This window comes from Oncorhynchus mykiss, chromosome 30 (genome assembly GCF_013265735.2).
Source record: "Oncorhynchus mykiss isolate Arlee chromosome 30, USDA_OmykA_1.1, whole genome shotgun sequence".
NCBI classification, from domain to species: Eukaryota; Metazoa; Chordata; class Actinopteri; order Salmoniformes; family Salmonidae; genus Oncorhynchus; species Oncorhynchus mykiss.
This window is the reverse complement of record NC_050570.1, coordinates 7,671,850-7,690,880: the sequence shown is the minus strand read 5'-3', so window position 1 is coordinate 7,690,880 and position 19,031 is coordinate 7,671,850. Positions and strand designations below refer to the sequence as shown.

At 46.2% G+C, this 19,031-nt stretch overlaps 1 protein-coding gene across 2 annotated transcripts in view; it reads right to left on the bottom strand.

The window, feature by feature from the left end:
- The window catches only part of LOC110521236 (zinc finger protein 609), a 181,666-nt gene that overhangs the window by 27,640 nt on the left and 134,995 nt on the right, over window positions 1–19,031 (bottom strand). For both annotated transcript variants that reach the window (XM_036968847.1, XM_036968845.1), the window contains exon 3: window positions 17,680–17,905. In XM_036968847.1, coding sequence (XP_036824742.1) covers window positions 17,680–17,905 — 226 coding nt within the window. The remainder of the gene's footprint in view (window positions 1–17,679; window positions 17,906–19,031) is intronic.

The following is a 19,031-nucleotide window of genomic DNA, read 5'->3' as shown; positions in this document are numbered from 1 at the left end:
CCACTACACATAACCCCCAGGCACTGAACCCCCACTACACACAACCCCCAGGCACTGAACCCCCACTACACACAACCACCAGGCATTGAACCCCCACTACACACAACCACCAGGCATTGAACCCCCACTACACATAACCCCCAGGCACTGAACCCCCACTACACACAACCACCAGGCATTGAACCCCCACTACACACAACCACCAGGCATTGAACCCCCACTACACATAACCCCCAGGCACTGAACCCCCACTACACACAACCACCAGGCATTGACCCCCCACTACACACAACCACCAGGCATTGACCCCCCACTACACACAACCACCAGGCATTGACCCCCCACTACACACAACCACCAGGCATTGACCCCCCACTACACACAACCACCAGGCATTGACCCCCCACTACACACAACCCCCAGGCATTGACCCCCCACTACACACTACACATTTTTCAACGCCGATACAGATCATTGGAGGACCAAAAAAAGCCGCTACCGATTAATCGTCCGATTTATATTTACATATATATTTGTAATAATGACAATTACAACAATACTGAATGAACACTTATTTTAACTTAACATAATACATCAATAAAATCTATTTAGTCTCAAATAAATAATGAAACATGTTCAATTTGGTTTAAATAATGCAAAATCACAGTGTTGGAGAAGAAAGTAAAAGTGCAATATGTACCATGTAAAAAAGCTAACGTTTAAGTTCCTTGCTCAGACCATATGAAAGCTGGTGGTTCAATATTCCCAGTTAAGAAGTTTTAGGTTGTAGTTATTATAGGAATTATGACACGTTGACTATTTCTCTCTATACCATTTGTATTCCACATATATTTGACTATTGGATGTTCTTATAGACACATTGGTATTGCCAGCCTAATCTCGGGAGTTGATCAGCGCTGTGAATCAAACATTGCGAAGAGCTGCTGGCAAACGCAGTAAAGTGCTGTTTGAATGAATGCTTACGGGCCTGCTGGTGCCTACCACCACTCAGTCAGACTGCTCTATCAAATATCAAATCATATACTTAATTATAATATAATAAACACAGAAATATGAGCCTTAGGTCATTAACATGGTAAAATCCGGAAACTATCATTTAGAAAACAAAATGTTTATTCTTTCAGTGAAATACGGAACTGTTCCGTATTTTATCTAACGGGTGGCAAACCTAAGTCTAAATATTGCTGTTACATTGCACAACCTTCAATGTTATGTCATAATTATGTACAATTCTGGCAAATTAGCTTGCAACGAGCCAGGCGGCCCAAACTGTTGCATATACCCCGACTCTGCGTGCAATCAACGCAAGAGAAGTGACACAATTTTCATAGTTAATATTGCCTGCTAACATGAATTTCTTTTAACTAAATATGCAGGTTCTGTGTATTGATTTTAAGAAAGGCATTGATGTTTATGGTTAGGTACAATGGTGCAACGATTGCGCATTTGTTAAATCATCACCCATTTGGCAAAGTTGAAGTAGGCTGTGATTCGATGATAAATTAACGCATTGATTAAATGCAAAGCAGGACAAGCTAGTTAACCTAGTAATATCATCAACCATGTGTAGTTAACTAGTGATTATCTGAAGATTGATAGTTTTTTATAGATACGTTTAATTCTAGCTAGGAACTTACCGTGGCTCCTTGCTGCACTCGCATAACAAGTGGTCAGCCTGCCACTCAGTTTCATCAGGGGAATGCAATGTAATCGGCCATAACTGGCTTCCAAAAATGCAGATTACCGATTGTTATGAAAACTTGAAATTGGCCCGAATTAAATCGTCTTTGTCCCCTCCCAGCGAGCCTGCCTGGGGTTTGTCCCCTCCCAGCGAGCCTGCCTGGGGTTTGTCCCCTCCCAGAGAACCTGCCTGGAGTTTGTAGGGCTCGTCGAAGACAGCCAGTTGGAGAATGGCTCGTAGAAGACAGCCAGTTGGAGAATGGCTCGTAGAAGACAGCCAGTTGGAGAATGGCTCGTAGAAGACAGCCAGTTGGAGAATGGCTCGTAGAAGACAGCCAGTTGGAGAATGGCTCGTAGAAGACAGCCAGTTGGAGAATGGCTCGTAGAAGACAGCCAGTTGGAGAATGGCTCGTAGAAGACAGCCAGTTGGAGAATGGCTCGTAGAAGACAGCCAGTTGGAGAATGGCTCGTAGAAGACAGCCAGTTGGAGAATGGCTCGTAGAAGACAGCCAGTTGGAGAATGGCTCATAGAAGACAGCCAGTTGGAGAATGGCTCGTAGAAGACAGCCAGTTGGAGAATGGCTCGTAGAAGACAGCCAGTTGGAGAATGGCTCGTAGAAGACAGCCAGTTGGAGAATGGGTCGTTGCGGAGCGGTAAAGCCATGCTGTTTTTCATACTTGAAGTCTGGGACTCTCTGCGGTTGTTTTGCATACCTCTCCGCAGACTGCGCATACAAGGAGCAGCAAACTGACACGGCTGACAATCCTAACTCAAGACTACAAGCTCCACTTGCTGGGGTCTTACTGAACCAAAGAGCATACAGAGCAGATCTTCAGATACGGTTGGAGGATTTGTAGGTAATTATTTTTCCTTCTCCATGGCCGAGTTGAAGGAGTTAAGTAGCTTCTGAACTTACTACAGTTGGTTAAAATGTGAAAAATGAAAGTGAAAAATAGGCAACCAAAATAGGCCTCCCTTCGTCATCTGCTAAATACATTGGAGTTCGCCTGGATCAAGCCCAGGAAGCGGAAAGGCCCAGGAAGCGGAAAGGCCCAGGAAGCGGAAAGGCCCAGGAAGCAGAAAGGCCCAGGAAGCAGAAAGGCCCAGAAAGCAGAAAGGTCCAGAAAGCAGAAAGGCCCAGAAAGCAGAAAGGCCCAGAAAGCAGAAAGGCCCAGGAAGAGGAAAGTAAGCAACAGAAAAAGAGGCCCAGGAAGTAGAAAGGCCCAGGAAGCAGAAAGGCCCAGGAAGCAGAAAGTAAGCAACAGAAAAAGAGGCCCAGGAAGAAATGGAGACAGAAAAGAGTAATAAGAAAAGTAAAATGGCAAGATACAATGATAGAGAAAGAAGCTACGAGAGACATGAACCGGTTGCCCCCCATGTTGATTCTCAAGGGCACCAGCTAGGAACCCCTTCCCTTCCACTGCCCCCGCAGAGCAACAAAGACCACTTCGCCTCACCTCCCTCAAAGACCTCCCTAATGGCAACAAAGACCACTTCTCCTCACCTCCCCCATCAAAGATCACCACCAGCCTTGCTCCGCTCATCCCTCCTCGCCTCTCCCATCAAAAGCCTCTCTAATGGCAACAAAGAGCTGACAAGCTCCCAGAGGGAGCCTAGAGGTCTGGGAACCTCTCCTGCCTGGGTCACCAGTTTCATCTTTCCCCCACTGGAAGGTCTTTCATTAAATAGGCACGCATGGACCCCGTAATCCTCCTCCCCCTGGCCACTAAGGCCCCCCTCCCCCTCCCCCTGGCCACTAAGGCCCCCCTCCCCCTCCCCCCTGGCCACTAAGGCCCCCCTCCCCCTCGCCACTAAGGCCCCCTTCCCCTGCGGTGGGTCAAGTCTGCAGGTCGTCCGAGGCCCCCAGGCACCATTCTCATTTAACTAGTCGGATTATATTTTTCCCCCATTCACCAACTGCAGGTCAAATAGATGATTGGACAAAATCCATATCATGTAAATGTCTAGAGGACTAAATAAAGGACCTGTGTTAGCGTCACCCACCAGTACACAATCCCATCCAGCCTGAAAGTCTGAGAGTTTATGTTCTCAATTGATGTTTAAAAGGCATTGTGTTGACGAGAGCTGTGTGGGATTATTCTACGTTGTCCAAAGTGTTGATAACAGTGATAAAGGTTTTAATCCCAGAGGAAATGGTGCCAATCGACTACCGCGTATAAAGGAATGAAATCCCTTCACTGCTAAATGGTAACTGATAAACTGTGGCATTGGATTACACTCTTCCTCACACACAAAGCTAGCTAGAACCATGTAGCTGAAATCTGTGGTAGAGCTGGGCTTTCAAAAGTTATCACCTTATCTTGTTGTTCCAATAAGGATGAAAGTCTGGAGGCCAATTTGGCACTAACATTCAACTGGTCTCAGTAATTGTGCCAATATGGATACTTGAGGTCACATTGGTGCTTCTCCTATTTTTGTTCAAATAATTGGGCGTAGGCTAATAACTAAAATTGAATTAGGTAATCAACAAACTTTTAAATGTTTACCAAAGGAACAAAATATACCACTTCTACAAGCATCAGAAAATGGATGGAATGAGGATGGAATGAGGATGGAATGAGGATGGAATGAGGATGGAATGAGGATGGAATGCGGATGGAATGAGGATGGAATGAGGATGGAATGCAGATGGAATGAGGATGGAATGCAGATGGAATGAGGATGGAATGAGGATGGAATGAGGATGGAATGCGGATGGAATGAGGATGGAATGAGGATGGAATGAGGATGGAATGCGGATGGAATGAGGATGGAATGAGGATGGAATGAAGATGGAATGCGGATGGAATGCGGATGGAATGCGGATGGAATGCGGATGGAATGAGGATGGAATGAGGATGGAATGCGGATGGAATGAGGATGGAATACGGATGCCAGACATCTGTGTTGATGAGGTCTTGCTCCTGTAGCGAGGCTATGGTGACGACTCTCTGAATGTCCGGGTCACATGACCAGGGTGAGGGGGCGCTCTTTTAAAATCACCTCACCAGCCATTTAACACAAGCTGAGCGAATCCCGCTGAATGGAAGGGAGAGAGAACAGCTCCAAATCCCCTCCTCGTTCTTTTCCTTTCCTCTGAGGGCAGAGGGCTTGGCAGCCGTGTGCCGTTTGTGCTTCCCTGGGGCTGAAAAACAAGCCCTCACACTGAGACCTTGAGTAGTGTTAACTGATTGTGCAGACACACTGACTGACCCCTTCTGCTGCTCCCTGACCACGACACACTGACTGACCCCTTCTGCAGCCCCCTGACCACGACACACTGACTGACCCCTTCTGCTGCTCCCTGACCACGACATACTGACTGACCCCTTCTGCTGCTCCCTGACCACGACACACTGACTGACCCCTTCTGCTGCTCCCTGACCACGACATACCGACTGACCCCTTCTGCTGCTCCCTGACCACGACCCACCGACTGACCCCTCCTGCTGCTCCCTGACCACGACATACCGACTGACCCCTCCTACTGCTCCCTGACCACGACATACCGACTGACCCCTCCTGCTGCTCCCTGACTGACCCCTCCTGCTGCTCCCTGACTGACCCCTCCTGCTGCTTCCTGACCACAACACACTGACTGACCCCCTCTACTGCTCCCTGTTGTAGTAGGCCTTAATACTCACTGACCACACACAGCATACATTTAATAGGAGTCAGTCACAAATTCACACCTTTATACTAACACAAAGGGCCATCCGTACCTTTACACTAACACAAAGGGCCATCCGTACCTTTATACTAACACAAAGGGCCATCCGTATCTTTATACTAACACAAAGGGCCATCCGTACCTTTACACTAACACAAAGGGCCATCCGCACCTTTACACTAACACAAAGGGCCATCCGCACCTTTACACTAACACAAAGGGCCATCCGTATCTTTATACTAACACAAAGGGCCATCCGTATCTTTACACTAACACAAAGGGCCATCCGTATCTTTATACTAACACAAAGGGCCATCCGTATCTTTACACTAACACAAAGGGCCATCCGTATCTTTACACTAACACAAAGGGCCATCCGTACCTTTACACTAACACAAAGGGCCATCCGTACCTTTACACTAACACAAAGGGCCATCCGTACCTTTACACTAACACAAAGGGCCATCCGTATCTTTATACTAACACAAAGGGCCATCCGTACCTTTACACTAACACAAAGGGCCATCCGTATCTTTATACTAACACAAAGGGCCATCCGTACCTTTACACTAACACAAAGGGCCATCCGTACCTTTACACTAACACAAAGGGCCATCCGTATCTTTACACTAACACAAAGGGCCATCCGTATCTTTACACTAACACAAAGGGCCATCCGTATCTTTACACTAACACAAAGGGCCATCCACACCTTTACACTAACACAAAGGGCCATCCGTATCTTTACACTAACACAAAGGGCCATCCACACCTTTATACTAACACAAAAAGAGCCATCCACACCTTTATACTAACAAAGAGCCATCCACACCTTTATACTAACAAAGGGCCATCCACACCTTTATACTAACACAAAAAGGGCCAGCCACACCTTTATACTAACACAAAAAGGGCCATCCACACCTTTATACTAACACAAAAAGAGCCATTCACACCTTTATACTAACACAAAAAGGGCCATCCACACCTTTATACTAACACAAAGGACAATCCACACCTTTACATAAAGACAAAGGGCCATTCGCACCTTTATACTAACACAAAAAGGGCCATCCACACCCAAGATGATAACTATAACTGGCGAGCATCCATACTAGAGGAAAATGTTTTTGTTTAATTATTCTAGAATACACCTGTCCTACTGCACGCTGTAGACCTATTTAATGGATAGGTAGCATAAACATATAATCGCATGTAACATATGGATTTGAGTTAGTATACGCATCAAAAGTCACAATACAAAGTTACATCTCACTTTTCTATTTTTTTTTTTTTTTGCGTAATTGGATCAATGCTGGGAAAAGCTTTGGCGGGTGTGAGGTAATACGCAGGACCCAGAAATAACGTCAAATCTATAACTTCAATTTAAACCAAATCGTTTGCACTCACGACTACTGGTTTCAATTTTGAATTTCTTACAAATCAGCTTGCAAGGTTGCTAGTCAACTAAGTTGCTAGTTTGACCTTTTAGGGAGGCTAGTTGGCTAGCAGGCTAGTTGGCTAGCAACTTAGTAGGCCAACTAAGTTGCTAGCCAATTAGCTTGCTAACGTTTTACCCTGCTCGTCATCTATGAACTGCTTGAAGAACGATCTGCCATGTACTCCTATAATCTCCCCTCAGCACAGCCAGAAGAGGACTGGCCACCCCTCAGAGCCTGGTTTCTTCCTAGGTTCCAGCCTTCCTAGGGAGTTTTTTCTTAGCCACTGTGCTTCTACATCTGCATTGCTTGCTCTCTGGTGTTTTAGGCTGGGTTTCTGTACAGCGCTATGTGACATCGGCTGATGTAAAAAGGGCTTTATAAATACACAATAACATGTTTTTATACAGTAGCCTGTTGCGCAGGGGAATATGTAGCCGAAGTAGGAAGGTAAATATTAGCTAGTGGTTAAGAGCGATTGGGTCAGTAAACAAAAAGGTCGAACCGACTAGGTGAAAAATCTGTTGATGTGACCTTGAGCAAGGCACTTAATCCTAATTTCTACTTTAAGTCTCTCTGGACAAGAGCGTTTACTAAATGACTACAATGTAATATTTACCTGCAAGAAAAAATAACATTAATTGGATGATCTTTGATAAAGGGACAATTTTTCTTAATGTTTAAACAGGCATTTTTTCAAAAAAATCGGTTTTCTGTTAAAATGACACAAAAAAAAAATCCCTGTGAATTTATAATGCAAATGGTCTACATCGCACTTCCCGCGGAGAGACAAAATGTTCTTGCTCTTGCTCTTCACGAGGGTGGCGCATGTAGCTTGTCATAGTCCAATAAGTCACCAAACCGGCTGTAGTCAGAGCTAGAGCCTCCGGGTGGCAAGTTATTAGGAGATATCTATCCTAATTAATGGAAGCTAGCTAGCATAACCTCCGCGTGGCAAGTTATTAGGAGATATCTATCCTAATTAATGGAAGCTAGCTAGCATAACCTCCGCGTGGCAAGTTATTAGGAGATATCTATCCTAATTAATGGAAGCTAGCTAGCATAACCTCCGCGTGGCAAGTTATTAGGAGATATCTATCCTAATTAATGGAAGCTAGCTAGCATAACCTCTGCGTGGCAAGTTATTAGGAGATATCTATCCTAATTAATGGAAGCTAGCTAGCATAACTAACGTCTTTAGGTTTTCAGTCAAAATACTTTGAAGCTCTAATTACACAAAGAAACACACAAACTGATGAGCAATGAGTAATGTTTCTATAACAATACATGTATTACTAGTAAGAAGTCATGTGGAATATTGCGAATGTAATGTCATATTCTCTGACCTGAGCATTTTAACATAATAGTTTAGCTGGTCCTTTAAGGTTATCTTGGTACTTGAGTCATCACGTGTGCCTGTGTCCCCAGTAAAGGTGAACGATGGCTCTTTTTGCTAGCCGTGGGAGCAAACTAAAATATTGAAAAGCAACCTGGCATGTGAACAAAACAATGTAAATAGCCAAGAAACACGAGGACAAAGTCACACTTTAGTAGACTTGAGTAACTCATGACTGTGGCCATTGCTTCTATAAAAAACGAATCCTTCAGCACAGATTTCTTTGTGCATTACCAGATATGAAACAAAATGTCAGAAATACTTTGAAAAAAGCTACTGCAGCATTTATTTAGCTATAAAATCACAACTCGTACTTGTGACTATACTTGGATAATATTAAATAAGCGCTCGCACTGTAGAGCGCGGAGAGTCACCATGCGCCAACGTGGCTGGTGAATTAGACATTCTTACCGTCCAATGCCAAAAACCTACCTGCATTTATTTGGCAGGTGGCCTTGAGCATTACACATTATAGCCTTTTCTTATAGATAGAATCCGAACATCTTTTTCTGCAGAAGCGCAGTAGGAAAGGCAGTAAAAAAGTATCTCACTCGTTATGACTGCAGCAGGCCCCGGCAAAACAGGCACATGGGCAAGAGTAGACACTTTCATTAGAAGAATGATGAAGATAACGCACTTAACTGACCAAATCAGCATTTCGCTACACTCGCATTAACATCTGCTAACCATGTGTATGTGACAAATAAAATTTGATTTGATTTGAAATCATCTAATAGTGAACTAGCTAGCTAACACGTGAGCTAACTAGCCAAGCTACAAGGAATGTTTCAGATTGGTCATCTTTTGCATACCTTATTCGCTGTGCTCTCATCTGGCAACGGCGGGCGGACTCTCTCACACACACACACACACACACCCACCCACCCACACACCCACACATCGTAGGCTGCTTGTAGAGCGCTTTAGCATCTTGAAAATGAGCCCTGGTAGTAGGCTATAATTAGATTTACAATTTTATTTTACAGATTAAACAGCAGCGCAATTTAACGTAAACACTAGTAATTTCCGGTCACATTTTTTAAGAACATTGAAAACTGAATGTAAGACATTTTAAGGCCTTTAATTTAAATGAATGAATTTAAGACTAAGGACACGTGGTGGACACCCTGATTAGAAAACCATTTTTCCACCGTTATAGGTATCGTCCAGTAGGGATGGGTTGGGCTGGGCTGTCTAGACCAGTAGGGATGGGCTGGGCTGGCCTGTCTAGACCAGTAGGGCTGGGTTGGGCTGGGCTTTCTAGACCAGTAGGGTTGGGCTGGGCTTTCTAGACCAGTAGGCTGGGCTGGGCTGGGCCGTCTAGACCAGTAGGGTTGGGCTGGGCTTTCTACACCAGTAGGGCTGGGGTGTCTAAGACCAGTAGGGCTGGGCTGTCTAAGACCAGTAGGGCTGGGCTGTCTAAGACCAGTAGGGCTGGGCTGTCTAAGACCAGTAGGGCTGGGCTGTCTAAGACCAGTAGGGCTGGGCTGTCTAAGACCAGTAGGGCTGGGCTGTCTAGACCAGTAGGGCTGGGCTGTCTAGACCAGTAGGGCTGGGCTGTCTAGACCAGTAGGGCTGGTACATGGATGGAATGGAGCGATGCCTAGCTGTGGACAGAAGGGGATGAGTGATGAGTGAGAGGGAAAGGCCAGAGTGAGAGGCCAAAACCACGGGACTGGGAGAGTGAGAGGCCAAAACCAAGGGACTGGGAGAGTGAGTGAAAAGAGTGGTGTAGTGGGGTAGTGAGAGCATGCTCCGAACGAGCTTTACCTACACCACAGTGAATATCTCTGCCAGGGAAACTGTGGTGGGTGTGTGTGTGTGTGTGTGTGTGTGTGTGTGTGTGTGTGTGTGTGTGTGTGTGTGTGTGTGTGTGTGTGTGTGTGTGTGTGTTCAGATCAGCTCCTCTACGTAGACAAACTCGACATCCACATCTCAGTGTCCATCATCATTTTATTCTTGTTGGACGGGGACAAAAACAAGCCGGGGTACAAGCAACAGGCTTTTCTGACAACCTGTGTTGGACCAAGCGAATCAAGAGATCTGAGCTAGAAGGGCTTTCTCAGTTGTGAACCATTCATCTGTTGACAGCCTTCGTGGACCACTGATCGGTTCTACATCTTGGATTTTCCCTCACACTTTTAGAAGTTAAATTCCTCCTCTCAGTTGGCTTAGCAACCAATTGTTTCAAACAGCACGACAGAGCTACATTGTTTCAAACAGCACGGCAGAGCCTTATTGTTTCAAACAGCACGACAGAGCTACATTGTTTCAAACAGCACGACAGAGCTACATTGTTTCAAACAGCACGACAGAGCTACATTGTTTCAAACAGCACGACAGAGCCTCATTGTTTCAAACCGCACGGCAGAGCTACATTGTTTCAAACAGCACGACAGAGCTACATTGTTTCAAACAGCACGACAGAGCTACATTGTTTCAAACAGCACGGCAGAGCTACATTGTTTCAAACAGCACGACAGAGCCTTATTGTTTCAAACAGCACGACAGAGCCTTATTGTTTCAAACAGCACGACAGAGCTACATTGTTTCAAACAGCACGACAGAGCTACATTGTTTCAAACAGCACGACAGAGCTACATTGTTTCAAACAGCACGACAGAGCTACATTGTTTCAAACAGCACGACAGAGCCTTATTGTTTCAAACAGTACGACAGAGCTACATTGTTTCAAACAGCACGACAGAGCCTTATTGTTTCAAACAGCACGACAGAGCCTTATTGTTTCAAACAGCACGACAGAGCTACATTGTTTCAAACAGCACGACAGAGCTACATTGTTTCAAACAGCACGGCAGAGCCTTATTGTTTCAAACAGTACGACAGAGCTACATTGTTTCAAACAGCACGACAGAGCTACATTGTTTCAAACAGCACGACAGAGCCTTATTGTTTCAAACAGTACGACAGAGCTACATTGTTTCAAACAGCACGACAGAGCTACATTGTTTCAAACAGCACGACAGAGCTACATTGTTTCAAACAGCACGACAGAGCTACATTGTTTCAAACAGCACGACAGAGCTACATTGTTTCAAACAGCACGACAGAGCTACATTGTTTCAAACAGCACGACAGAGCTACATTGTTTCAAACAGCACGACAGAGCCTTATTGTTTCAAACAGCACGACAGAGCCTTATTGTTTCAAACAGTACGACAGAGCTACATAGTTTCAAACAGCATGAGAGAGCTAAATTGTTTCAAACAGCACGGCAGAGCTACATTGTTTCAAACAACACGACAGAGCCTTATTGTTTCAAACAGCACGGCAGAGCTACATTGTTTCAAACAGCACGGCAGAGCTACATTGTTTCAAACAGCACGACAGAGCTACATTGTTTCAAACAGCACAACAGAGCTACATTGTTTCAAACAGCACGACAGAGCTACATAGTTTCAAACAGCACGACAGAGCTACATTGTTTCAAACAGCACGACAGAGCTACATTGTTTCAAACAGCACGACAGAGCTACATTGTTTCAAACAGCACGACAGAGCTACATTGTTTCAAACAGCACGACAGAGCTACATTGTTTCAAACAGTACGACAGAGCTACATTGTTTCAAACAACACGACAGAGCCTTATTGTTTCAAACAGCACGGCAGAGCTACATTGTTTCAAACAGCACGACAGAGCTACATTGTTTCAAACAGCACGACAGCGCTACATTGTTTCAAACAGCACGACAGAGCTACATTGTTTCAAACAGCACGACAGAGCTACATTGTTTCAAACAGCACGACAGAGCTACATTGTTTCAAACAGCACGACAGAGCTACATTGTTTCAAACAGCACGACAGAGCTACATTGTTTCAAACAGCACGACAGAGCCACATTGTTTCAAACAGCACGACAGAGCCTTATTGTTTCAAACAGCACGACAGAGCCTTATTGTTTCAAACAGTACGACAGAGCTACATTGTTTCAAACAGCACGACAGAGCTACATAGTTTCAAACAGCATGACAGAGCCTTATTGTTTCAAACAGCACGACAGCGCTACATTGTTTCAAACAGCACGACAGCGCTACATTGTTTCAAACAGCACGGCAGAGCTACATTGTTTCAAACAGCACGACAGAGCCTTATTGTTTCAAACAGCACGGCAGAGCTACATTGTTTCAAACAGCACGACAGAGCCTTATTGTTTCAAACAGCACGGCAGAGCTACATTGTTTCAAACAGCACGACAGAGCCATATTGTTTCAAACAGCACGGCAGAGCCTTATTGTTTCAAACAGCACGGCAGAGCTACATTGTTTCAAACAGCACGACAGAGCTACATTGTTTCAAACAGCACGACAGAGCTACATTGTTTCAAACAGCACGGCAGAGCTACATTGTTTCAAACAGCACGGCAGAGCTACATTGTTTCAAACAGCACGACAGAGCTATATTGTTTCAAACAGCACGACAGAGCTACATTGTTTCAAACAGCACGGCAGAACTTATTGTTTCAAACAGCACGACAGAGCTACATTGTTTCAAACAGCACGACAGAGCTACATTGTTTCAAACAGCACGACAGAGCTACATTGTTTCAAACAGCACGGCAGAGCCTTATTGTTTCAAATAGCACGGCAGAGCTACATTGTTTCAAACAGCACGACAGAGCTACATTGTTTCAAACAGCGCGACGGAGCTACATTGTTTCAAACAGCACGACAGAGCTACATTGTTTCAAACAGCACGGCAGAGCTACATTGTTTCAAACAGCACGGCAGAGCTACATTGTTTCAAACAGCACGACAGAGCTATATTGTTTCAAACAGCACGACAGAGCTACATTGTTTCAAACAGCACTGCAGAACTTATTGTTTCAAACAGCACGACAGAGCTACATTGTTTCAAACAGCACGACAGAGCTACATTGTTTCAAACAGCACGACAGAGCTACATTGTTTCAAACAGCACGACAGAGCTACATTGTTTCAAACAGCACGGCAGAGCCTTATTGTTTCAAATAGCACGGCAGAGCTACATTGTTTCAAACAACACGACAGAGCTACATTGTTTCAAACAGCACGACAGAGCTACATTGTTTCAAACAGCACGGCAGAGCTACATTGTTTCAAACAGCACGGCAGAGCTACATTGTTTCAAACAGCACGACAGAGCTACATTGTTTCAAACAGCGCGACAGAGCCTTATTGTTTCAAACAGCACGGCAGAGCTACATTGTTTCAAACAGCACGGCAGAGCTACATTGTTTCAAACAGCACGGCAGAGCTACATTGTTTCAAACAGCGCGACAGAGCAACATTGTTTCAAACAGCACGGCAGAGCTACATTGTTTCAAACAGCGCGACAGAGCTACATTGTTTCAAACAGCGCGACAGAGCTACATTGTTTCAAACAGCACGGCAGAGCTACATTGTTTCAAACAGCACGGCAGAGCTACATTGTTTCAAACAGCGCGACAGAGCTACATTGTTTCAAACACCACGACAGAGCTCATTGTTTCAAACAGCACGGCAGAGCTACATTGTTTCAAACACCACGACAGAGCTACATTGTTTCAAACAGCGCGACAGAGCTATATTGTTTCAAACAGCACGGCAGAGCTACATTGTTTCAAACAGCACGACAGAGCCTTATTGTTTCAAACAGCGCGACAGAGCTACATTGTTTCAAACAGTACGGCAGAGCTACATTGTTTCAAACAGCACGACAGAGCTACATTGTTTCAAACAGCACGACAGAGCCTTATTGTTTCAAACAGCGCGACAGAGCCTTATTGTTTCAAACAGCACGACAGAGCTACATTGTTTCAAACAGCACGACAGAGCCTTATTGTTTCAAACAGCGCGACAGAGCCTCATTGTTTCAAACAGTACGACAGAGCTACATTGTTTCAAACAGCACGGCAGAGCTACATTGTTTCAAACAGCACGACAGAGCCTTATTGTTTCAAACAGCGCGACAGAGCTACATAGTTTCAAACAGCACGGCAGAGCTAGATTGTTTCAAACAGCACGACAGAGCCTTATTGTTTCAAACAGCGCGACAGAGCTACATTGTTTCAAACAGCACGGCAGAGCTACATTGTTTCAAACAGCACGACAGAGCTACATTGTTTCAAACAGCATGACAGAGCTACATTGTTTCAAACCGCACCACAGAGCCTTATTGTTTCAAACAGCACGACAGAGCTACATTGTTTCAAACCGCACCACAGAGCCTTATTGTTTCAAACAGCACGGCAGAGCCTTATTGTTTCAAACAGCACCACAGAGCCTTATTGTTTCAAACAGCGCGACAGAGCTACATTGTTTCAAACAGCACGACAGAGCTACATTGTTTCAAACCGCACCACAGAGCCTTATTGTTTCAAACAGCACGACAGAGCCTTATTGTTTCAAACAGCACGACAGAGCCTTATTGTTTCAAACAGCACGACAGAGCTCCAACAATAGATATTTCACTCCTCACAGCTTCCTCCACTGTTTAATTCTCCACTCACACATTTCTCCATTGTTCTTTGTCCAAACACCACAAAAATGAAATTCTACAGCCCCCCCCCCAAAAAACTGGCTTGTGTTCAAAGTTAATTTAATCGCCAAATCATAACACATTAAATCAAAAAATGCCCGGGCGTAGACGCCTGTAACTGTGGCAACCCCACAGTGGGGGAGCGAGCGTGGGTCTTGGCCCATGTGTGTGTGTGTGTGTGTCAGGGGGGCTGGAGGATTCAGGGGCGTCTCCTCCCCTGCCAACACTTCTCCCTGTCAGGTCCAGCATGGGGTTGCTCATTGATCTACGCGGCACTCGATACACACCGCACGGCAAGAAAGGTCAGCATTTGGTAGTGAAATATCACAAACCGACTTAACGTGACCCACTTTAATGAAGGAAGCTGTGGATATGCAGTGTTGCAGTGTTGAGTGATGTGTAATTGCACCACTGAGGGGGAAAACATGTAGAATATATGGACTATTATAAACTGGGTGGTTGGAGCCCTGAATGTTGATTGGCTGACAGCCGTGGTATACCACAGGTATGACAAAACATATTTTTACTGCAGTAATTACCACGGCTAAGGGATGTTCTTAAAGCACGACACAACGCAGAGTGCCCGGACACAGCCCTTAGCCGTGATATACCCCCTCGTACCTCATTAAATAATCTCTCTTTCTGACACTACACATTGTCTTGATTTGCATACGAGTACGTTGGAAGACACGGGGTTAGGGTTGGGGGGTAAATCCTAAGACGTTTTAATCATGCAGCGAAAAACAGTCACACCGATAAGACACGCGCTTCTGAATGTTCAGCTTCTAACAACAGGTATTAAATAGTCCCCCGTCCTTAAACATAGCCAGATGAAGTGGTCGAGGCTCTCCTTCCATACACACTGCATCTCTCTCTGTCCTGGATACTGTTGAGCCTTGATGTCTACAGTCTATTGCTCCCAGTGCTTAATCTCTTTGTCAAGTGAGGAGGGGGCTGCTGCTGGGGTAGGGTGAGGGGCAACACGGTGACACGTCAAACGAGGCACTGAATCACTACCGGACAGAGAGGAGGGAAAAGGGAGGGGGAGATAGGAAGGAGGGGAAGGAGATGAGAACCAGCCAGTCACATCTCCTGCTCAGCAGCCGCCATAGGGTGAACTGGGAGTTAGTGTGTGTGTGTGTGTGTGTGTTCGTTCATCTAACCACATCGTGGCGGCGGGGGTCATGGAATGCGTGGGGGCACGTGGGCACGCCTGCAGCCAGACGCCTCCTGACCCCGGCTGCTGCTGTTAAATCATGGTCATTTGAAAGCGATTTATTCATGGCTGTTAATGGACCAGGAGACAGACAGCACCGCCTCACAGAGAACCAGGAGACAGACAGACCACCGCCTCACAGAGGACCAGGAGACAGACAGACCACCGCCTCACAGAGGACCAGGAGACAGACAGCACCGCCTCACAGAGGACCAGGAGACAGACAGCACCGCCTCACAGAGGACCAGGAGACAGACAGCACCGCCTCACAGAGGACCAGGAGACAGACAGCACCGCCTCAGAGGACCAGGAGACAGACAGCACCGCCTCACAGAGGACCAGGAGACAGACAGCACCGCCACAGAGGACCAGGAGACAGACAGCACCGCCTCACAGAGGACCAGGAGACAGACAGCACCGCCTCACAGAGGACCAGGAGACAGACAGCACCGCCTCACAGAGGACCAGGAGACAGACAGCACCGCCTCACAGAGGACCAGGAGACAGACAGCACCGCCTCACAGAGGACCAGGAGACAGACAGCACCGCCTCACAGAGGACCAGGAGACAGACAGCACCGCCTCACAGAGGACCAGGAGACAGACAGCACCGCCTCAGAGGACCAGGAGACAGACAGCACCGCCTCACAGAGGACCAGCAGACAGACAGCACCGCCTCACAGAGGACCAGGAGACAGACAGCACCGCCTCACAGAGGACCAGGAGACAGACAGACAGCACCGCCTCACAGAGGACCAGGAGACAGACAGACAGCACCGCCTCACAGAGGACCAGGAGGCAGACAGCACCGCCTCACAGAGGATCTTTCCTCTGTCCTCTCGAAACTCTAAGGGTTGTAAGTGACTAAACTACTATGTGGATACGCTGTGTTCCAACCCCAGCGCTGAATCATTAAAGGCAATCTGGTGCTGCACGGTCCTTCAGTTTAAACACATTAGCATCCCCGCGGGGGAAAAGCACGTCCGAGCAGGCGGGCTAGCTGTGCCTGCGCCGAGGACGACAGATCTGAAGGTTTTTGTGAAATGAGATGCTTTTAAATCTGTAATGGCTAACTGCTGAAAATGAGGAGGCGGCGGCTATTTCCTTTCTCCATTACTGAGCGAGGGAGAAGGACAGACGAGCAGGCTATAGAGGGTTAGACCGACTCACCGTGAGAACACACAGAGCAGACAAGACCCTCGGCCCCTGGGACGCTGATGAGCCATCTCCCATTGTAGGCGGTGGTTAAAACTCACAGAATAACTGCCAAATGCACCTCTTTGAAGAATGTCTCTTCTGCATTAATGAATGAATTATTTATCCAAAGAGAGGCTTACAATTCATACCAGTAGTACCTTTGGCAGCGGATAAAAGAAAACTAAAACATCTTGCTTTTCTTCCTCACGACATTTTATCGGGAGGCCCTACATAAAATAATAGGCCCAACAAAAAACAACACTTTTTTTTTTTTGAAGAAATCCCAGGCAACACATTTCCCTTATCCACAAAAAAGGGAAAATATATAGGTTTTTGTAGCACAAAAAATTGCTCTGGTCCCTTCGCATAATAATAAATAACCTAGTACTTTCACAGTGTTTTTACCCAAAGATACTTTACAATAGGAAACAATAAGGAAACCAAAAACAACAAAGAAATAACTGAGTAGGAGAGCCCCCCTCAAACAGAGACTATACCAACATGATATCCCCGTATCCCTCAGCCCATAGAACAACCCTTACCGTCCTCGGTCTCCTGCCAGACGATGCCCTCCAGGTTGACGCTGGTCCCGGGTTCGCAGGGCCCCAGGCACTCGGGCTCCGTGGCCAAGGCCATGTCCGTCGTGTTGGACGCCACTGAGCGCGTGCGCACCATGATCTGCTCACAGGGTGAGGCGATGCTGTCATTGCTGTTGCCCACCGGCGCCATGAGGGGTGGAGTGGCGGGCACGGAGACAGGAGACTCCATCTGGGAGAAAGAAGATAACATGATAAACTAAATCTGACATAGAGCACACCAAAGGAGGCCGCGTTTCTACGTTACGATAGGCACAGCAAAATGTGAAGGGTGGCAAGAATTGATAAGAGTAGAGTACTGATACAGTGATAGTCAAAGCATTTGTTGGTTGTTGTTGACAGCAGTGGTCGGCCATTTCCCCTGCTCTGTGAATGTTGAACATTACTTGTTGTTGGCAGCAGTGGTCGGCCATTTCCCCTGCTCTGTGAATGTTGAACATTACTTGTTGTTTGCAGCAGTGGTCGGCCATTTCCCCTGCTCTGTGAATGTTGAACATTACTTGTTGTTGGCAGCAGTGGTCGGCCATTTCCCCTGCTCTGTGAATGTTGAACATTACTTGTTGTTGACAGCAGTGGTCGGCCATTTCCCCTGCTCTGTGAATGTTGAACATTACTTGTTGTTGGCAGCAGTGGTCGGCCATTTCCCCTGCTCTGTGAATGTTGAACATTACTTGTTGTTGGCAGCAATGGTCGGCCATTTCCCCTGCTCTGTGAATGTTGAACATTACTTGTTGTTGGCAGCAGTGGTCGACCATTTCCCCTGCTCTGTGAATGTTGAACATTACTTGTTGTTGGCAGCAGTGGCAGGCCATTTCCCCTGCTCTGTGAATGTTGAACATTACTTGTTGTTGGCAGCAGTGGTCAGCCATTTCCCCTGCTCTGTGAATGTTGAACATTACTTGTTGTTGGCAGCAGTGACAGGCCATTTCCCTTGCTCTGTGAATGTTGAACATTACTTGTTGTTGGCAGCAGTGGCAGGCCATTTCCCCTGCTCTGTGAATGTTGAACATTACTTGTTGTTGGCAGCAGTGGTCGGCCATTTCCCCTGATCTGTGAATGTTGAACATTACTTGTTGTTGGCAGCAGTGGCCGGCCATTTCCCCTGCTCTGTGAATGTTGAACATTACTTGTTGTTGGCAGCAGTGGTCGGCCATTTCCCCTGCTCTGTGAATGTTGAACATTACTTGTTGTTGGCAGCAGTGGTCGGCCATTTCCCCTGATCTGTGAATGTTGAACATTACTTGTTGTTGTTGGCAGCAGTGACAGGGCATTTCCCCTGCTCTGTGAATGTTGAACAT